Source organism: Leuciscus leuciscus, assembly GCF_965113295.1.
Source record: "Leuciscus leuciscus genome assembly, chromosome: 10".
Lineage (NCBI taxonomy): Eukaryota > Metazoa > Chordata > Actinopteri > Cypriniformes > Leuciscidae > Leuciscus > Leuciscus leuciscus.
The window spans coordinates 31,818,394-31,840,974 of NC_138734.1; the positions used below are offsets into that span (position 1 = coordinate 31,818,394).

Consider the following 22,581-nt stretch of genomic DNA (forward strand, 5'->3'; position numbering starts at 1 on the left):
TTAAATATATAAATTTAAGCTAAAATGTAAGAGGGTCATTCTATGAAAATGTCCATTTTTCTGTCCCTAGCCTTTACAGAAATATTACACTTAAAAAACACTTTAGGGTTACAATTTCTTTACATTTTAAAATAAAACAATATGTTATTTGAACAATTACACCCTCTTGAGCCATCAATGTGGCAATATTTGATTTTTATGAATTATATAGAATTTCAAGCACCACAGAAGTGCTCGTCCCCACAGTCATGTACAGAGGGAAAATGCTTTATTTTGAGGTCAATAACAGATTTTTACACCATTTAAAATACAATAATGTATACATAACTATCAAATATATTATGTAAATGATATATATAAAAAAAAATGCAGAATACATATTATAAAATTTATAATGAAAGTAGTGGTCCCCTGGAGTTGTGTCACTGGTGTTACCGTTAAACAAAAATCTCTTATTTTGAAATAAAAATCACACTGCTATAGCTTATGTTTGTATGCAGGCCTACGGAATTTATATTCACAATACTTAATAACTAATATTATTTTATTGCATTTATATTAGTTGTTTGAAGAGTTACAAAAAAGCGGTCGGTCTTAACACAAGTTTCAGCCGGCAAGTCGGTCGGACTAAAAGGGGGAAAAAATAAATAATTGGGTCGGTAGGCTACTAAATTGACAGGGTCGGCCGGGTTATGGCAAACAAGAATATTTTTAAGGATGGCCTTAGACTATTGTAACTCACTTTATTTTGGGCTATCTCAGGCCTCTCTCTCTCGTCTACAGCTAGTTCAAAACGCAGCGGCTAGACTTCTCACCGGGACACGCAAATATGAGTCGATCACCCCTATTTTATTCAAACTCCACTGGCTACCTGTCACATTCAGGATTGATTTTAAAATTTTACTATTTGTGTATAAAGCTCTTAACAAACCGGCCCCCCAATATCTGACCAAACTCCTCTGCCCGTACACTCCATCTCGTACTTTGAGATCCAGTGATCACTGTCTTCTCATCGTGCCCAGATCCAGACTTAAAAAACGAGGCGACTGCACTTTTGCGACTGCAGGCCCAAAACTTTGGAACAGTCTACCCCTCTATATCAGACTAGCTCCCTCAATTTCCATCTTCAAAACATCCTTGAAAACTTTTAATACCCCTTGACACAACTATTTTTATTTTTTTTAATTGTCCTGTTTCTGCCCTGCATTTTATCTATTGCCCTGTACAGCACTTTGGTCAGCCTTGGCTGTTTTTAATTTTGCGTTATAAATAAATATTGTATTTTTTTTAGAATTAAGTTAATACCTTTGAGTCACCTGGGATAAAACTCCCCCTGCTACCCTCATTTGCATTTGTAAAGCTCACATGCAGCAGTCTCATTTACATGTTAAAGCATTAGAGGGAGGGGGGTCACGGGGCAAGCAAGTCCCACGTCAATTTCCGACAATTTCCGACAGTTTGCAGTGTTGCCTGTAAATTGCCGTTTGCAGTCGTAAACCTGAACTTCCACGACAATCTACAGCGCCGGTAACTGTCGAAAATCCCACTTTTCATGCAGTGTATGCACGAACGCTGCTGACGTATTTCTGGTAGAATCTCAGCCAGCATCTTTACTTCCGCATAGCGCGTTCTAGTGAAGGCTAGGCCTAGTAGCGGCAAAACTTTCATAAAATTAATTTGACAGCGATTTATAATTTAAGTATTATATATAGTATTATATATTTAAGCATTGTAGTGATGGCTTCCAGAAAGTTTAAATATCAAAGGCGGGAAGACAGTTGTTCGGCTGAACATTGTCGTGTCCCATTATGTTAGGCCTCCTCAAAGTTTAACTCTCTACCGAGTTTCCACACTCTTCCTGTGGACGAAGAAACACGCAGAGAGTGGATTCACAACATTCTACGTGAGAGATTTAACATCACATCTCATACAAGGGTCTGCAGTCGTAACTTTAAAAGTGATGATCTGATTGAGCCATTGACCCCTATTGGGCATCACTTGCTGCGAAAGGGAGCTGTACAAACCTTATTCCAGTGGAACGGCTACTCCGTTGCTGAAACAAGGCGCACCGGGGTATGGCAAAGTGGATGAGGTTCCTGTGCCAATGGATGCCCATTATCTGAAACATGATTATTGTTCATTTCCTGAACCCACGGCAGTTGATAATGCACTGGATCAGACCGAAGATCTCCATAAAAAGTGGACCGACTAATGAGACAGGTGGAGGAGTTGTCAGTCAGTCAAAGATTTTGTTTGGGGCGATTTGCTGCTTCCGACGATGATATAAGGTTCTACACTAGGTACGTTTTAAAATGTCTGTATGTGTGTGTAAATGTATGTATGTGTGTTTGTGTGTGTGTGTGTATATATATATATGTGTGTGTGTGTGTGTGTGTCTTGAAATGTCACCATAGGCTGCCATTCAAATTAAATTGTTGATATCAACAATTGATTTCTTACTAGTTGAAATTCCAATTTCACAAATCAGAAATACAATTCTTACTAGTAAATCCTTTATTTTCGATATCAAGAATTCAATTGTCACTAGTTGAAATGTCTATTCTTGATATCAACAATTGAATTGCAACTAGTAACAATGTACATTTTTTTATATCAATAATTCTATTTTCATAATTCGAGACGGTGGTGTCCGTGCCGGAGACATTGGTGTCCGTGCCGGAGATGGTGTTGTCTTTTCCGGAGATGGTGTTGTCCTTTCTGGAGACGGTGGTGTCCCGTGGAGACATTGTGTCCGTGCCGGAGATGGTGGTGTCCTTTCCAGAGACGGTGGTGTCCGTGGAGACATTGGTGTCCGTGCCGGAGACGATGGTGAGATGACGGTGGAGACATTGGTGTCCGTGCCGGAGACGGTAGTGTCTGTTCAGGAGACGTTGGTGTTTATGTCGGAGACTTTGGTGTCTGTTCTGGAGAGGGTGGTGTCCGTGGCGGGGTCCATCCCGGGGTGACGGTGGTGTCCTTTCCAGAGACGTTGGTGTCCCGTGCCGGAGACGGCGGTGTCCATTCCGGAGACGTTGGTGTCCGTGCCGGAGACGGTGAGTGGTGTCTGTTGCGGAGATGGTGGTATCCGTTCCGGAGACGGTGGTGTCCGTGCTGGTGTCCGTGCCGGAGGTAAAAAATGCACTGGAAAAAATCTGATTCCATTTCAAGGCCTCTCTTCATGTCTGCTGTCTGGTGAGTTCCCTTGTAGATTCTTTCAGCCAGGTGTTCAGCTGAGCTCTGTCCACGCACATGACAAACCTCCCTAAAACGTGACGCTGTTACCCGGGGTTTTCGGACAGAGTGCCAAGCATGTGATGCACTATGTTCTTTGGTGGAATGCTCTATCTTTGTGAGCCAAATCCAATGTTATTGCCAGTGACCTCATGTGTGGTTGCCCATGTTTCGCCATGTTCGCTATGGACAAACAAGCAAACAGATGTGTCAAGGCTGTAACCAACTAGTGGCAGAGGTGGCGGGGCATCTTGATGGTGAGTGATGTTGTATGTTGTTGCTGCTGGTTGCTGGTATTACAGCATACTTCCATACTGAACTTTATCAAAGGCAGAATCCACCAAATCAGCCAATCAGGGTAAGACAAAACAAAAGATTACCATGAATCAGCCAATCAGGGTAAGACAAAACATGTTTTGGAAGAAGGATTGATTGATTGTATTTACTCATTCTTTAAATTTGGTTAATTTTGAGCAAAATAAGTTACATAGTTTAACTTTAAAGGCAACACTATGCAAGATTTGTACCTGAATATAACAGCTTCGAAATCATTGGGGGGGGGGGGGGGGGGGGGGGGGGGGGGGGGGGGGGGGACACGCCCGCTAACAAAACCAGCAATGCAAGTTTGAGAGGTGGCACCCCAGACAAATCTCGCAAGAATCACGACTTGCTTTATGGCACGACGTCACATACATCAACAACATATGAAGCAGCCTCTATGGAAGACACTAGCACGCATTTCAGACGTGAATCATGGTAGAGTCGACAAAGAAAACGAAGAAAGCGTGGTCGGAAGAGAGTGCATAGACGGCTCTGCGTGAGTGGTATTTACAACAGTAACGTTAAATACAAGTACTCCACAGCGACTCTAGGGGTCGCTGTTTGAGAAAAACGGAACCTGCATAGTGTGCCTTTAAGGATTGCTATAGCCTACAAATAGATAAGAGGAGGTGGATTTTTGGAAAGAGACTTTTTTATTATTAGTTTTTTTTTTTTTTTACCACTTCTTACACTCTCTTACTTCCTCAAGATGTGAAAATCAGGTGGATTTGTGAGAAATCCCTGTATGGTTGACTAAGTTTCTTAGACAAATCAAAATCTATTGCAGGAATTATTTGGCCAGCTTTAAATGCTTTTGTGTCAGTGTGCTGCCCTCGAGTGTTTGATGCACAAATTGCAGAATACAAAGTTTTGCTCTTTTTATACCTTTTTAAAAGGTAATTAAGGGTGAAAGGTGAAAACGTAATTTTTTTTACCCTTTAATTTAGGTTTCAGTATCTTTGCGGGGACTTTCCACAGACGTAATGATTTTTATACTGTACAAACTGTATTTTCTATCCCCTAACCCTACCTCTTCCTCTAAACCTACCCATCACAGAAAACATTAAGCATTTTTACTTGTTCGAATAAGCATCGTTTAGTATGTTTAATAATCCATTTCCCTTGTGGGGACTGCTGGTAATCAACAATGTAGGTGATCACAGGTTTTACTATCCTTGTGAGGACATTTGATCCTCACAATGTAGGTTAAACAAGTACACACACACACACTCACACACGAGGAAGTAACACAGGGTCACATGAGCTCTAAGGTCACCTTCACACAATTGTGCCAGAAGCCTGTAGGAAACACGTGCAGGAACAATAGTGGTAAATTATCTGCACTCAAGCACATAAACACTACTGACACACTCCTTGTCAAGTTCAATGATTAACTGAAAAGATAAAGAGAAGGCAGGTCTGCTTAAACTGCAAAGAGGAAGATATGAGCTAGAAATATAGAGAGAGGAAAAGGACAGGAAAGACAAGTCAGTCCACTTAGCTGCTATTCATTGCACTTACATGGAGGAGAGAGCCGGACAACCTAGGACGATTGAACTAAATGATGGCACACGCATGCCACTACTGGGACTTGGAACATGGAAGCCAGAGGTAGCATTCCATTTCTATAATGGCCTCATACTAACTAGGATAAATTCAGATCAATCTGGAAACTTTTTTTTTTACATTGAAATGACTCTTAGATGAGCATTCAGATTTACCTGAATGGGGGAAGGGGACATTACAAGGTCTAGTTTTCATATTGGGAAGTTATATGGTAAACTACAAGTTTTGTTCCACAAATGCCAGCAGTAATTTTTATGTTGGTTTCAATGATTATAATTATAAACAATAATAATAGGCTATTCAATGACAGGTTTCCATTGTGACAACATGTCCCATCTCCCATATGTGTGTGTGTAATATATGCTTGTGTGTTGTTATTATTGTTATATATGTAATTATTAATTGCTTGTCTTTCCCTGTATCTTTTAATTTTGTTAGATTTTTTCCCTTGTTTAAATTTTGTGATTTCTGTTTCTTAATACATTACCAACATATGCATTACACTTTTTCAGGACCAAAGGATAGTCATCTTGTAATGTTTAATAGTGTAATAATTACATAATCTTATGCAACAGAAACTAGCAATGTTTTAATGTTTTACAACATGGTAAACAGGCCACTGGCCCAGATATGTGTCAAAGGGCAGTTGAAGCAGCGATCGCTGCTGGATATCGGCATATAGATACAGCCTACAGCTACCGGAATGAGACAGAGGTGGGGAAGGCCATCCAGTCAAAGATACAGCAGGGCATCATCAGACGCCAAGACATGTTCATAGTCAGTAAAGTAGGTTTAAGTTATGTTGGTGATCTAAGGTGAAATAGACACATTTAAAAGTAGCAAAAACATCATACATGCAATAACGATGCCTCTCTTTTCCAGCTGTGGGGCACTCACCATGCTTCTGAAGACATTCCAGTTTGCTTAAATAAATCTTTAATTGACCTTCAGCTAGACTACCTGGACCTCTACCTAATGCACTTTCCAGTAGGACTTAAGGTAATACAAGAATCAGTGACCTCAAAATTCTTTGGACACTTAAGTCACACTTAAAAATGATTTATATCAATGCATTTGATTCATATATACACTACATTGCCAAAAGTATTGGGACACCCCTCCAAATCATTGAATTTAGGTGTTCCAATCACTTCCATGCCACAGTTGTATAAAATCAATCACCTAGGCATGCAGACTGCTTCTACAAACATTTGTGAAAGTATGGGTCGCTCTCAAAAGCTCAGTGCATGGTACAGTGATAGGTTACCACCTGTCCATTAGTAAAATTTCCTCACTACTATATATTCCTCTGTCAGCTGTTAGTGGTAGTATAACAAAGTCTAAGCAATTGGGAGCAACAACAACTCAGCCAAGAAGTGGTAGGCCACGTAAAATCGCAGAGTCAGAGTCACAGGCGCACAGTGCGCAGAAGTCACCAACTTTCTGCAGAGTCATTAGCTACAGACCTCCAAACTTTGTGTGGCCTCCAGATTAACTCAAGAACAGTGCGTAGAGAGCTTCATGGAATGGGTTTCCATGGCCAAGCAGCTGCATCCAAGGCTCAGGCTACATCACCAAGTGGCAATGCAAATGTCAGATGCAGTGGTGCAAGGCACGCCGTCACTGGACTCTTCACGCTTCTCTATCTGGCAATCCGATGGAGGAGTCTGTGTTTGGCGGTTGCTAGGATAACGGTACTTGCCTGACTGCATTGTGCCAAGTGTAAAGTTTGGTGGAGGGGGGATTATGGTGTGGGGTTGTTTTTCAGGGGTTGGGCTTAGTTCCAGTGAAAAGGAATTTTTAACAATTTTTGTACTGTGTGGGACTTTGTCCCCCCAAAAAACTTTGTGGGAACAATTTAGGGATGGCCCCTTCCTGTTCCAACATGACTGCGCACCAGTGCACAAAGCAAGGTCCATAAATACTCTCCTGCACAGAGTCCTGACCTCAACCTGATAGAGCACCTTTGGGATGAATTAGAGCGGAGACTGCGAGCCAGGCCTTCTCGTCAAACATATCAGTGCCTGACCTCACAAATGTGCTTCTAGAAGAATGGTAAAAAATTCTCAATTAACACACCCCTAAACCTTGTGGAAAGTCTTCCCAGAAGAGTTTAAGCTGTTAAAGCTGCAAAGGGCGGGCCTACTCCATATTAAACCCTACAGATTAAGAATGGGATGTCATTAAAGTCCATGTGCATGTAAAGGCAGATGTCCCAAAACTTTTGGCAATATAGAGTATAATAAATGTCATTCATCCATTTTAAGTGTGATTTAAGTGCCCAAATAGCTTTTTACCTCTCTACATGAATAATATCAAGATCAACATCAAATGTATTAGTAGCCTCCCAAACATGGAGTGTTCAGTTTCTCACAGTTATCAAAAAAACTTTAATTATGTAGCCTTAGCATCTGTTACATTTTTAATCTACAAATTAACTTATTTCTTGTATTCAAGTTAAAATATACTTATTGTTTACTTTATAATAACTTACAGAAAATGGGCGATGAGCTTTTCCCAGAAAAGGATGGAAAGATGCTCACAACTGACATAGACTATGTTGATGTCTGGAAGGTAATGCTAACCGCTAATGCTAAACACTCAGCACATAATGTAAAAACGTTGCTAATGATGAGTGTGCTGCCATCTCTTTCAGGGAATGGAAGCTCTGAAAGCCACAGGAAAGGTGAAAAGTATTGGTGTGTCTAACTTCACAATCGAGCAATTAGAGAGATTGCTATATGTGGCCAAAATCCCACCTGCTGTTAATCAGGTGCATGTACATCATATGATTGTCTACCAAGTTGTAGATCAAATGAGGTTTGGATTTGCTATGTTCACGCAATGTCGTAAATAATTAAGAGATGACACAACACTAACTTTCTACTCTGAGTTGTTCATGTCCTCGGACTCAAAATTAACGACAAAACGACTAAATTAATCTGCTGTAGTCATGTCAGCGATCACATGGTACAAGTCGGAGCTCTCAGAAAATTCTGAGTTTACAAGCTATAATTTCACGTTTTAAGAGGAAACGCTTTTTACAAGTAGGAATCTCAATTACAGTAACTCTGACATGACGCACCTTTAAATAAGGAACTATGAGTCAATAAATAATATAGGCATGATACATTTTCAGTATAGATAATTGTTATTAACAATTCGTTTTACAGGTGGAGCTTCATCCTTACCTGGTTCAGTCTGATTTGATTGACTACTGTAAGTCCAAGAACATTGCTTTAACAGCCTACAGTCCATTTGGCTCACCTGGGAGACCTTCAGAATTGTAAGTTTAAACTAGCTAAGTGTACAAAGACAATTTAAACACGAGTCAAAGCAAATGAGAAGGGTGGGAATGATGAGTCCATTAAAAACATTTCTTAAAGGTTATAACCTAAACATCAGATGATATTTTATACAATTCTTTATTCATTTCCTTACCTCTGCAGCCAAAGAGGAGATACGGATCCCATGGCATTATTGGAGGATCCTGTTGTCGGGGATATTGCCAAGAAGCACAGACGGACCCCTGGACAGGTAATACCTTTCTACGATTACAAGTATCGTAATCCACTTTTCTCTTTTTGGGTTTTAATGTTGTATTTGATTGGCCTGCAGGTTCTATTGAGGTATCACATTCAACAGAGCATTGTAGTGATCCCGAAGAGTTTGAAACCCCACCACATTTTAGAGAACACAAAGGTAAACTTCTGAATATTTATTACAATATTACAATTTCCTCCAAATGATGTCAGCTGTAACCTTGAGCTTTCATCTAAGCAAAATGTGAAGTGAAAAAGAGTTGGTCTAATAAAAATGTATTGTAATTTGACATTTTCCAGTCACATTTTGATCAAAATGAGGGTGTATTTTAAATTCTGTAAAACTATTAACTATTGTAACTACTATCCCTATTATGTGTCTGTGTACAGATCTTTGATTTCACTCTGGATGAAGAGGATATGAATGCTCTAAGGTCTCTGAATCGAGGCTGGAGGGCCTGCATCATTACACAGTAAGATAATATGTTATTCTACTTTTAAAAATTATGTAAAAACCATGCAATATGAAACTGTAAACACTTCTAAAACAGTAGGTGTACAGTAGTGTTACATGTTTATAGTTTCAAAAATAAAAACGTTTATTTGGCATTTAAACAATTTTGTGTAAAAATGTCTTGGCTTGGGAAATCAAGAAGGAGATGTTAAAAATGCTGCTGATATTCCTTCCAATCAGTTCTTTTGGAAATGGAAGGTCACATTAAATGCATTGCATTGTGGGATACAATTGCATGCAGTGACTGTAGTATACTGCATTTTGGCAAATAGTAGATAATGTGGGTATTTTGTTCATACAGAGAATTCACTGTATACTTACTAAATACTGTAAACAAACATGGCTAGCAAGCAGTTAACTGGATAGTGCTATTGCTCCTCAGATTGGAACCACATCCCTTCTACCCCTTCAAGTGAATTGCTGTTAGTCTTGGATGATTAAGAACCTACCTTGAGAAAAGTGACCAAGCACTTCTGGAGGTTGGAGTAAAGAAGATACTGTTTTTGATCGTTAGGTTCAGGTATTCATATGTGTATAGATAAACGACAACATTTTAAGGCACTGGAATAAAATATTTTTGAAAAACACTCACAGATGTCATTACTGTAACTTCATTAGTTTAAAATAAAGCATCAAGGCATACACTACCATTCAAAAGTTTGGGGTCTGTTAGGTTTAAAAATATATATATTTTTGAAAGAAGTCTCTTATGTTCACCAAAGCGGCATTTATTTGATTCAAAATACTGTTAAAACAGTAATATTGTGATTATTACTATTTAAAATAACATGTTTCTATTTGAATATGTTCTAAAATGTAATTTATTCCTGTGATGGCAAAGGTCAATTTCAGCAGCCATTACTCCAGTCCTCAATGTCACATGACCCTTCAGAAATCATTTTATATGCCAATTTGGTGATCATTTGAAAACAGTTGTGCAGCTTAATACTTTTTGCAGAATTTCTTTGATGAATAGACATTTCAAAAGACCAGCATTTATTTGAAACAAATATTTTGTAACAATTAAAGTTTATTTCTCTAGGTCTGAATTAAAGTAGTAATTATTATTATATATATTTTTTTAATCTTACTGACCCCAAACTTTTGAATAACATTGTACTTAAAATCATAAAATGAAAGTTTCAAAAAACAAAACCCGGTGGAAACAGTCATGTAAAATTGTCACTTCAGGGTGTTTTAATTGTAACTGAGAACTCCAAAAAAGCTTGTAACAAAAACTACAACATTAGTTTGTGCTTTTCAACTTCGATTCATAGTCTAACATATCACAGTATCTCCTGCTGACCTCTTTTTAAAAGGATCTGAGAGGCAGCCAATGGCATCAGGCTTGTGTCAACCTACATTCAGAAAGTCAATACTCTCATGAAAGTGTTCTTCAGATCACTTTTTTGAATCCAATAAGTCCCCCAGACAATCACCTGTGTTGCTGTTGGCTGGAATTCTGTTTGTCTCTCTCTGTGTGTCCTGAGGTATGACCCTCTATACTATTGGTTTGCTGGGGTCTGACAAGGCACACACACGCCGAAGCTCCAGCAATGTGCTTCGGTAGATTTGGACCCAAGACCCACTGGCCCTTGTCTGGACAAAACACTTGAGTGCCCTGAGAAAAGTCCATGGCCTCCCAGGTGTACCCTCCCAGTACATAGATCTTTCCATCCAAGACCGCCACCCCTGCCTCACTGTTAGGGTACCTGAGAGGGGCTATCTTGGTCCATTGATCAGTCTGCGGGTCAAAGGCCTCCACTCCCAACACGTCAAAACGCTCCATGCTGTCCTCATGGTCATCACTGCCCCCGATGACATAGATTCTGTCCACCAGAGACGCCATAGAGTGCCAGCCTCGCGCCAACATCATGGCCTGTCGTTCCGTCCACGTGTCTGCAGTTTTAGGGTCATAACTTAGCATGTCACGTCTGTACGGGCCGATCTGGTAATCATGACCCCCAGAGATGTAGACGATGCCCTTGAGAATAGTCCCAGCATGACCATATGTGAATCTATGAAAGAAGATTTAAAAAAGTTTTTTAAAGAAAAGTTTGACAGGTTTTTTTTAAAATTGAACATGAGAAAGGATGAGATTTGAGCCACTTTTATGGTATTTTTTTGTTAATATTTTCACAAAAGTTTGTCAGCCCCAATAAATTACCTTTAGAATCAGAATCATCTTTTATTGCCAAGTACAACATGTACAAGGAATTTGTCCTGGTGCACAGGTGCATAAAAATGATAAGAAAACAAGGAATAAAAATATTATAAATAAAAATAGAAAACTATTTTCAAATGTAACTTTACATTAGTGTAATGTGTGCAAAAGAAAAGAAGGTGCAGCATAGTAGACTGAGTAGTGTGTGATTAATGTAACATGTATGAAACAGTGTTGATGAGGCCAGTTGCAAATGCAAAGAAACTGTTTTTGTGGCGTGAGGTTTATGTTCCACAGTGGAAAGAAAGTCCAATGTGATTAAATGACATGAACGTGAACATGAACGTTAAAGGGATAGTTCACTTTGAAATTAAATTTTGGTATGTTTTAGCTTACCTCAAGGGCATCCAAGATGTAGGTGTCTTTTTTTCCGCAGTAGTTTCAATTTTGATATTTTTAGGTCTAACCGTTCTTGTCTGTCAGTCATATAATGCAGGTCTATGGTCACTGTCTCAAAGAGCATGCACAGAGTCCAAATTAAACCAATTCCCCGTCGTCCAAATTAAGTACACATTGATGGCCTAAGACACGAAACGAGCGGTTTGTGTGAGAAAACGCCACGTCAAAGTGATCTGAGAGCGCGGGCGGGTATAGATATATACACTAGATGTCGCATTGGCTACGGTTTCGCAGTAGCCAATGCGACATCTAGTGTATATATCTATACCCGCCCGCGCTCTCAGATCATTTGAACACAGCTGTGTTCAAGAGGTAAAAACTATATAAATACTGTTCGTTTTCTCACACAAACCGCTCGTTTCGTGTCTTGGGCCATCAATGTGTACTTACGATGGGGAATTGTTTAATTTGGACGATGGGGAATTGTTTTAATTTGGACTCTGTGCATGCTCTTTGAGACAGTGACCATCGACCTGCATTATATGACTGACAGACAAGAACGGTTTGACCTAAAAATATCAAAACTGAAACTACTGCGGAAAAAAAGACACCTACATCTTGGATGCCCTTGAGGTAAGCTAAAACATACCAAAATTTAATTTCAAAGTGAACTATCCCTTTAATTTGTGACAGTACCAAGTACACTACCATTCAGAAATTTGGTGTCTGTACGATTGAATTCAGTTTGAAAAAGTCTGCATTTATTTGATTTTCTATTTTAAAATGTACCGGTAATGTATTCATGTGATGCAAAGCTGAATTTTCAGCATCATTACTCCAGTCTTCAGTGTCACATGATCCTTCAGAAATGATTCAAATATGCTGATTTGTTGCTCAAGAAACATGTATTATCAATGATGAAAAACAGTTGTGCTGATTAATAGTTTTTTGAAAACCACGATTTTTTTTTTAATTAAAAATTCTTTGATGAATAGAAAAGTCAAATCAAAATATTTATTTACTTTAAAAAATCTTACTGACCCTAAACTTTTGAACAGCAGTATACAGTGTGGATTCAAAATACATATCCACATAAACTGGTGCAAACTTAAAACAAAATTATAAAAAAAAAAAAACCAACCTGGGCAATCCTGCAACATAGGCCCAGTAGTCCTCAACAGGATGGTACACTTCAACAGAAGACAAAGCACCGCTATCATTGCGTCCCCCAACGGCTATAAGACAGTCTCCCATGGTTCCCAGATAGAAATCCACACGCCGCTGGTTCATAGAGGCACCCTGCAGATCAGCAAAACACTCGGATTAACATTCAAACTCTGGTACAATTCTCTACTTGTCTCATGCTTGCTAATTATTATTATTTTAATTAACACTTAATTTGTCATTTTATATCTTCATCTATATTATTATATCTATAAAATTAAAGGTCCTGTAATAACTGTGACTTCACTCTCCACCAATTTCACTTTCTCCCACACCCCTCATCCAAATGGGGTTTTGCCTGCAATTACACATCATTTGAATATCATGCCATCATCACTGTTACTAATCCTGCCAAACTTCATCTTATTGCCATCTACCTCCCACCAGGTCAACTAGGCAACTTCCTGGAAGAGCTGGACGTGCTGGTGTAGTTCTTGGTGACTTCAACATCCACCTAGACAAACCTCAAGCAACTGATTTCCTAACTCTTCTAGCCTTGTTTTACTTCACAAGAGAGCACACCACTGCGACTCGCAAAGCAGGCAAAAAGATAGATCTCATCCTCACAAGTCCACTACATCTTTCTGACCACTTCTTTCACCAGTTCTCGGTCACTTTGAACCTTCATGCTCACAACTGAATCCTCCTCTGGTCACCTTTCGCCGTAACCTCCGTTCTCTCTCCTACACACTTTTCCTCAGTGGTCTCTGCATCCCTCCCACTAACCACTTCTCACTCCATTGCGGCCAGAATCGAATTTAAGGCTTTAATACGGGCTTTCAGAACTACCACTGGATCAGGACCTCCCTACCTCAATTCTCTCCTACAAGATTATACTCCCTCCCACCAGCTAAGGTTCACTGAATGAGCGACGTCTTGTTGTTCCTTCACAAAGTCACTCTTCAAAACTTTCACCCTCTCTGTTCCTCTCTGGTGGAATGAGCTGCCAACTTCCACCCAAACCACTGCCATTTTTCAAGAGGCAGCTAAAGACACACTTCTTTCACAAGCACTTAAACCCCATACCCTTAAACAATGCACTTACACACACACACACACACACACACACACACACACACAAAAATAGAAGTCAAATCATTTCTTCTCTATTTATCCTATAAAATGTACACATTTGACAGTAAATCATTGTTCTTGAGTTTGGATGAAGACAAAATTATTTAATAATAAACACATAAAAATAATAAATAGTAATAAATGTATCAATACAAATATGAAAATAAAGAGTGATTAGCCATAGTCTGGAGCCCTGCTATTGAAACTTAAACGTTGCTGACTTTTTAAACTGTCAGGAGTGAAGCTCATTACCTTAACCCACACGTTGCTCCGGGGGTCATATCGATACAGCAAGTTGCTTGCAGAATCTCCCCCATTGTCCCGCGAGGAGCTCCCACCTGCAGTGAAGATAAATCCCCCCAAAACTGCAACGCAGTGGTGACTCCTCTGAGCTGGCAGCTGTGTCTCGACAACCCACTTTCCAGCTTCTTCATCCAGCCAGCACACCTCGGCACTCAACTCCTCTCCACGTTCAGACACCTCCCCTCCTACCAACAGCAGGCGCTCCACACCTCCTCGAAGGCCTGTGCGTGTTGTCTGGAGAACAGGTTGGGCGCTCAGTCTCGTGTGGTAGCCCACTGCTTCCTCCACTAATGCCTCACAGCCTGCGTCCGGAGGCAGCAGGGAACGTATGGCCGGCAATATGCGCCCTATGAGGTCATCTGGCGGGATGAGAGCTAAGCGAATGTTGGAGAGAAGCTGCTGGGCGAACGCAAGACGTTCGGGTCTTTGACTCAACCACTGCAAGGTGACCTGCAGAAGAGCTTGCTCGTTCTCGTGCTGCACCTGCTCATCTGCGAGGTAAGCACAAAGCTTGGGCAGCCGCACGTCTTGGAGGAACTCGGATGTGACGGAAAGCGTGGTGAAATGCTCCAGAATAAAGCGGTCTATGAAGGCATCCAGGCGGTCTAGACTATAAAGGAAGGCAAGCTCCTGAAGGTACAAGTAGTTGTCCTCACGTACCTCTTTCTCCAGATATTGGCAACAGAAATCCACAGCTCGCCACACCTGCAGCAAGTGAGCCGTTTCCAGGACGTAGTCGATGTTTCCACCATCGAGTGGTAACTCTCCGCTGTACAGGAAGTCCACTACTGCTTTAACACCAACGTATGAGGCTCCCACCAGCTCTACCTCTGCCTCGTGTTCCTCTCGCATGCCCAGGGTGAACATCGCCTGGAAGTAGGGGCTGGACACCGCAAGCAAAGCCCGATGTGCAGGGATCCGCTGGTCATCGGCCACCAGGACGACATCACACAGCTGGCCATGCTGTCTTTGCTCATTTAACCCTTGAAGGAGGTAGTTAGCCTGGTCTGCCCATCGATACACCTGTTGTGCATCAGAGTTAGTTAGTTCATGACAGTTTCAAGACACTTGTAACAGACTTTTTTAAAAGTTTCGATAAATATAAAACGTGCAGTTTTTCTTATCTCAATTCTTATCATCCTAGTGTTTTAAGACTTTATACTGACACGTGTGCATGAGGTTTGTTAGCTAGTCATGTGATGTCAACATGGTGGCCCTCATAAGAAGGCCCACTCTTTGAAGAATACAAAAGTTTTCTAACAGACTGGTATAACAGGAGTCTTCACTTCGTGTGAAAGCAGACGATTAACTTTAACCTTTAATTTACAATAAAAAGAAAAAAAAAGTATTGCTTTTATTAATAATGCAATCATTGAGAATCAATAATTGAGTAACAATAAATGTTTATTTCATATTATGAATTTTAGTTATTATTGAAAAATTATTATTTATAAAAACAAAATATGACAGGGTGGTGCATCAGTTATTTTATTATTATTTCTATACTATTATAGAATTTATTAATATATTTTAATTAGCTTTTATTTTTATATTTTCTGTTTTAATTTTAGCTTCAGTTTTAATTTTAAGTGCTTTTGTCATATAATTTTTTTAGGTTTCTATTTAGTTTGAATTTATTTTTATATCATTTTTAGTCATTTTAGTACTTCAAGTTCAACTTATTTCAGTTAGTTTTCATTTAAGATTTTTAAGTTATATTTTATTGCAGTTTTATTTCAATCATCGAAAATGATTTTAATAATTTTAGTTAACCATAACAACACTACTGTTACGCATACCTTTGAATATTCACTTATTCTGTGAGGACGAGAAAAACGAGATTGCTTTCCAATGTCCATTGTGTCACCTGCCATAGGACTCTCTGCAAAATATCGTACAAAAAAAAGAAAAAAGAAAAAGAATAAAAAATTATCGGGAGTAATTAAATGTAACCATGTATAAAACAATTATATAACGCTCAAAACAGGAACAGACAAAGTAAAAAAGACAAAGGCTGAATACAAAAGGAAAGTGGTATTTACACATGCACAATATCTCGTGACTACGTTTCACTGATATTCAATTTAATTTTACATATTTTATCGATGCATCTTAGACAACAACCATACAGTCAAATGCAGATATTATTTTACCATTTTTCCATTCTTTATCCGTATTAACTACTAGTTAAATACCCGTACGTGACTATAAACAAGTTTTGACCGTGGCACAGTGAAGCTGAGTTCTCTCTTCCGTGTTGACCTTTATTTCAAAATAAAAGTTTTTTTGTGTGCTCAATTTCGCCCTGAATAAATTCAGACTGTACTGTCTACATACTACTACATCCATCCATCCATCCATCCATCTATCTATCTATCTATCTATCTATCTATCTATCTATCTATCTATCTATCTATCTATCTATCTATCTATCTATCTATCTATCTATCTATCATTTTAAGTGTGTAGGCTATGCAACATGATAATAGGCCTAGGCATGTTGTTTTGAAATTAATTATATTATGAATGAGAATTTCAAGGGAAGGGATATTATTGTAACCATGCAAATAATTGTAAACTTTTGTATTTATATTAATATTTTACGTTATGTTTTATTTTAGGGTGAAATTTTACATTTATTGCTGCCATTACCTATGGTATTTCTCGTTGTAGCCTAATCCAAATATTACCGAAAAGAGCAGGATGAAGTGAACCCAGGTCCACAAGATGGCAGAGTAACTCAGACCAAATGTTATGACAGAACAAAACTGGGTGGATTTAATGTAGCTCAATACCCAGGTTGGCCATTAGGAGGTGAAAAGCTCTCTGATTCACTGGAACAGCAACCTGACAGACAAATATCACTAACGCCCATTAAGAGGCAATAGGAAATGAATCGAGTCGTGAAATTAGTTTAGTTGCCTCTCCATCCCACTGAGAGAAGAGACCTCCCTGTCCCACCAGCAGCAACCTCTGCCGCACTTTGGGATTTATCTGCGATTTCTCTCATTCCCCCGGCTTTGTTCTGCATTTAGTTACATTATCTTCCTTTGCATCGTCGAAATGGCAACGCGAATTGACAAAGAGGCTTGCAGAGAGGCATACAATCTGGTGCGAGACGACGGCTCAGATATATGCTGGTGAGTGAAGCCTTGATTTTTGGCACATCCAGATATGTGCTGTTTGGCGCGTGCTGGCGAATCTCGATACATTGTTTCAACAATTTGAATTATCAAATGATGCCGTTTAACGCCGTTTTTAATTGATTTAATGACATGAATGAATGTGGTGCAACATGTAGGGATGGGTCTTTTAACCCAGGGGCAGTGTCTCAAAATCTAGTCTGCACCCTAGAAACTAGGCAGCATTTCCCCCCGAAATGTCTAGGTAGGCAGCTTGCTAAAATTTGAGACGCATCCATCGTTTTGGCAACAGTTAAAATATACATTTTCTGTTTAAAGGGCATCTTTTAAGTATGACGGATCTACTATTGTACCAGCTGGTCACGGGTCCGACTACGAAGAATTCAAGAGTCAGTGTACAGGTGAGAAAATATTTTCTTATTTACCTGCTTTATGTTGAGAGGAACTTAAGGTATTTTTGAAAGCAGCTGCAATTCATTACTAAATCAGTTGTTAAGGGGATAGCTCACCCCCCAAAAATCAAATATAATTTACTCACCACATGTGGTTCCAAACCTAATGACTTCCTTTCTTCCTTGTTAGGGGTTGACTCAGTCACCATTCACTTACAATCAAAAAAGATGCAATGAAAGTGAATGGTGACTGAGTCTTACAGACTCTAACCTTACCTTTTGAGTTTCACAGAAGAAAAAAAAAACTCTTACAGGTTTGAAAAAAACATGACTGTGAGTAAATTAAGACAGAGGTTTCATTTTGGGGTGCACTGTCACTTTAAGTTCTACATATCACATGTTAGGAAGTCATTTATATTCCAAGGTAGACCATACCAAATATGGCTTTGTATTTGTCCTAGATGACATGGCAAGAGGGCGAGCTACTAGTGAGATGTTTAATGAGAGTTTTTTACTAAATGCAAACACATTTGTATTACTAATCGATTAATCAACAGAACTCATTAGATTCAACTTGATACCTAATTTAATGTGGTTTTGGGGATCTAACGAGCTACAGTGAATTAGTATACTATACTGCATGAATTATTTTTTATAACTGTAAATAACTGTCTAGCTCCACAGAGAGAATGAAATGATGTAATTATCGCCTCTCATTCTCTCATCCTTAATGAACAGAGATTTGGGTGTGGTGCTCAGTTCAGTCTCCATGAGTGGATGTGTAGCCACTAGCAGATGTAAACTTGTACAAGTGTTGCAATAGCTTGGCTTCTGCCATTGTTCTCTGACAGATGATCAAGGATGTCTTCCTTAATGGAGCAGTGTCATGTTACAATAAGCTCTTTTGCTGGAGAATACTTTGTGACAACTTTAGTCATGGCGTTTACTTATGTTTTAAATCCAAACAGAAAATTGATTTGTGCTGTAGCTGCTGCCCATAAACTGTTTTATCCAGCAATAAATAAATTTGTTGTAGGTTCTTGAGTAGTTGGAGAATCTTTTATGTATATGAGCATTGCAATCCCCTCTAAAAAGCTGTAGTAGACAGGACAATATGAAAAGATTGCTGCTTTATTAAGAGGAATCATAAACTGTATGTCAGTAGCATAATGAGTTATCCTAACTTAATTATGTGGTTTTATGTGATAGTGAATCTCTGGATGAAGAATATGATTTTTCATTGCTTACATTTGTGTTCTGCTTCATTTTTCATGTTAAACTTTGCTTTTTACTGTAGTGCATAAACTCAAAATGGGTTTTTGGGTCAAAGTGGCTAAAAATTATAGAGCGGGTCACATTAATAAAATTATACATTTTGTATATCATTATATATATAAAGCTTGAGTTTTAGGTGATGTCTAACAAGTTTAGTATTTTAAATATTTCTTTTTGCTGCATCATCATAGAGTACACATGTAGTAGTCAGCACAAATACACTGACTTTCTGGAAGTGAGTTTTTCAGAAATGTCCTGCGTATGCATGAGGAAGTAATGGAATGGAATCGTTGCCACATTTTTTTTTTTTATTACTAGAGTCCATGCTTTCCCACTGTTGACTGTTAGCATGGTGACTCATGAGCACTGCTCACTTCCTAAATGCGGTTTGTTTAAGGTTTCAGTTCTATTGAAATACAGCAGAGGTCTCTATAATGTGACTTCGATTCACCATCCACTTTGCCCATGAAACTTTAACAGTCAATGTGCCAAATACAACTGACAGTATTACCCATGGTTCCCTGACTTAGCTTCTTAAACCTTAAGCCTAGTTAATCAACAACAGAAAACCAGATATTGTCAGTCTCAAGTAGTACCAAGGGAATTCACGTGGCATTGGTTTTCCAGGAAAGTCTATCTATCTGTCTATCGTGTCTGTCTGTCTAGCTGTCTGAGTTTGTTTAATTCAATTATATGTACTGTATGTATATATGTGTGTATATATATATGTATATATATGAGGCTTTACATACATTAAAGTATACATTAAAGGCTTTACATACATAAATGTACATACATTTTATCTATATATATATATGTGTGTGTGTATGTACATTTATTGCTATACTTATTAGGGATAAGCAGATGTTTCAGCAGAACTATATTCACAGATACATAGAGATCAAAGTGCAAAGGTGGTTATCATTAATATGGGAATAAATGGTTTAGTAAGTGCTTTCTTCCGTATAATGCTATCTCTTATACTGTCAGTGTCTAAACAGAGGCACGCCAGAGTTAGGAGCAATTGATGTTATCTTTGAATCTTGTCCTAGTGCCACTGCAATGCAGTTGTAGCACATTTGCGAGGAAGTGGCCAGCTGTTAAGCTGTGAGAGACTGGGAGTGTTACCGATGAATTATTACACCCTTATCAATAGATAATCGGTACCCTTATCGGTAAACTAGATCACCTCCTTTCCTCACCCACTTACTCGGTTCCTTGTTTTTCGTGTCATGTGATGTCATAGAGCTTAAATTTCTCAGCCTCGTCCTCCACTCGCACGTGATGCTCTCAGATTACGTTTTATGTTGTGACTTCTTTCTCTGGAAGAGAAAACAATGCAATAGTGTAGATTCAAAACACTTGCTACAATGGGGACAGTGTTTATTTGAATCTAAGCTCTTCCTTGTTATTTAACAACAGACAAAGTTCAGCTAGACTGTTCAGCTAGACTAGAGAGACATTAAAGAAGCACATTTAATGTTAATATTAAAGTCAACATGAAATCAAACTCAAATAGGTTTATTTTTTACTTTTATTTTATTATCTACTTTTTTTTTTATAAATCTTTTTTTTTTATAATTTTTTTTTAATGTGTTGTTGTTATTCTGTTGTAATTGTTCTTCATTTTGCTGGGCTTTTTAACCGTTGTAGAAAAACTGACCTATTCCAAAAAAGAATATTGACGTCTAAAACCACTTTTTGTGTGTATATTCAATATTGTTCTTGTCTGCCAGAATAAGGTTTGACTTGTCTTAATTTAGAGGCTTTTCTCAACCAATTTTGATATGTTTGTGACACATTTGATTCATTATGTATTTAATTTGATTAATATTTTTAATCAATTGACAGTCCTAAAAGAAACAAACAATATTCAAGAAAATGCATCCTCCTTATCCTCCTTGCTTTCTCTCTGACTCTCAGATGATTCCCGTCTCTTTGGTTTCGTGAGGATCACGACGGGCGACGCCATGAGCAAGCGTGCCAAGTTCACCCTCATCACCTGGATTGGCGAGAACATCAGCGGACTGCAAAGAGCTAAGATTAGCACTGACAAGACGCTGGTAAAAGACATCGTGCAGGTGGGGTTTTTTCATGTTCTCTTACGCCATCCCTCATGCCATATGCAAATTTTCCGACTCAGATTTACAAAATTTGACACACCCAGACGCGCAGATAACGATGTTCATTTTCACTGTAAACAAATCGGTCATTGCTCATGCAAACAATCTCAAGTCTTGTCCCTCCATCGCTCATAGTGTGTTTGCTGTCCTTTTTCCATGCAGAACTTTGCCAAGGAGTTTATGATCAGCGATCCCCGGGAGCTGGAGGAAGACTACCTCCGCAATGAGCTGAAGAAGGCCGGCGGGGCCAACTACGACGCCCAGGCTGAATAGAACTTGGGGACGGGTTTCCATAGGGTTGGATGAGAAGGAAGGGGAAAACGTCATCTTGTACACATGCACACACAGACAAACATACACACACACAGACAAACGCAAATATACATACCTCACCCCTATTGCCGGTCTGGGCATGGTTGATTTATCTACTGTATTGTGCATCATCTCAATGTCATCTCTGCTAGTGCTATGAGGGTTATCTTTTTTTTTTTCTTTTTTTTTTTTCGGGGGATTTTTGTAACTGTAATCAGAGTTTCTGTGGATGCTGTCTTGGCTCAGAGTTGTCATCACTGTGATATGCTTCCATAATCAATGGAGGGCATACGAGTCCAGAATTGTTTTATTTAAGGGGTTTATTATGAATCTTCATCTCCCTGCTGACTCCTCTAAAACAGACCACTGTGTTTACTGTCTCAATCTCCCATGGAGAGGAAGGCATCATGGAATGTGTGCATTTGTTTATGTGTGTGTTTGCAGACACTGCACTGTGACTGGCTAACTTGCATGCAGGGGGTGGAGTCTTAAAGGATCCTGTAGCTGTGATTGGCTGTTTCTCTCCACCCAACCGCGGAGCAGCCATTTCTCTAGTGTAGCCTTCATTTTGGATTACATTAAAATACCCAAAAATGTCGTCTTTTTTTTTTTTTAAGTAGCTTTTATTTACATTTAAAAAATACAATCTGTGGTTCTTCCTTTACGATAAAAATGCCTCCCGAGCCAAGACAAAAAAATATGATGGTCACAAAAGCAATCATGTCAGAATAAAATTTGTTTTTTTCAAGACTTGTCCTTGTGTGTTATATTTTGCTTTTGTTTGCGATACTCTTTGACGTTATTGTGCTGTGGGTTGGCCTCTTGGGTTAATGCAAGCCGCTTGGCACGGCACTGCTCCTCTGCACGAATCCTAACAATCCCAGGGGGCATATGGGGGAGTCCCAGGGGTTGTCATGGCCACCGCTGCGGTCAAGCTGCTCTGCTCCAAAGCCTGTCAATAATGGTCTCTCCTCTCCCCCCAAAAACATTTCCCACCC

General features: G+C 39.1%; 3 protein-coding genes across 4 annotated transcripts; 2 read left to right on the top strand and 1 right to left on the bottom strand.

Moving 5' to 3' along the window:
• Positions 1-4,957: 4,957 nt before the first annotated feature.
• Positions 4,958-9,759, top strand: LOC309508260 (aldose reductase-related protein 2). The gene is made up of 10 exons (XM_082182796.1): positions 4,958-5,163; positions 5,734-5,904; positions 6,001-6,117; positions 7,615-7,692; positions 7,775-7,891; positions 8,292-8,404; positions 8,568-8,655; positions 8,737-8,820; positions 9,051-9,133; positions 9,557-9,759. Exons 1-10 carry the CDS (start codon positions 5,074-5,076, stop codon positions 9,588-9,590), a joined length of 975 nt encoding a protein of 324 aa, XP_082038922.1. The 5' UTR covers positions 4,958-5,073; the 3' UTR covers positions 9,591-9,759.
• Positions 9,760-10,348: 589 nt separating this feature from the next.
• Positions 10,349-16,644, bottom strand: klhl36 (kelch-like family member 36). 2 transcript variants are annotated; one of them, XM_082182793.1, is made up of 6 exons: positions 16,492-16,644; positions 16,138-16,220; positions 14,288-15,361; positions 12,879-13,036; positions 11,342-11,397; positions 10,944-11,192 (listed from the first exon to the last, which is right to left on the bottom strand). In XM_082182793.1, exons 2-6 carry the CDS (start codon positions 16,210-16,212, stop codon positions 11,095-11,097), a joined length of 1,461 nt encoding a protein of 486 aa, XP_082038919.1. In that variant the 5' UTR covers positions 16,213-16,220; positions 16,492-16,644; the 3' UTR covers positions 10,944-11,094. The 2 variants fall into 2 exon arrangements, with proteins under 2 accessions (XP_082038918.1, XP_082038919.1); XM_082182792.1 differs by lacking the exon at positions 11,342-11,397 and having other exon boundaries at positions 10,349-11,192; positions 16,492-16,625.
• A 571-nt stretch (positions 16,645-17,215) lies between these two features.
• Positions 17,216-22,331, top strand: cotl1 (coactosin-like F-actin binding protein 1). The gene is made up of 4 exons (XM_082182800.1): positions 17,216-17,478; positions 17,800-17,882; positions 21,072-21,229; positions 21,434-22,331. Exons 1-4 carry the CDS (start codon positions 17,402-17,404, stop codon positions 21,542-21,544), a joined length of 429 nt encoding a protein of 142 aa, XP_082038926.1. The 5' UTR covers positions 17,216-17,401; the 3' UTR covers positions 21,545-22,331.
• Positions 22,332-22,581: the final 250 nt, after the last annotated feature.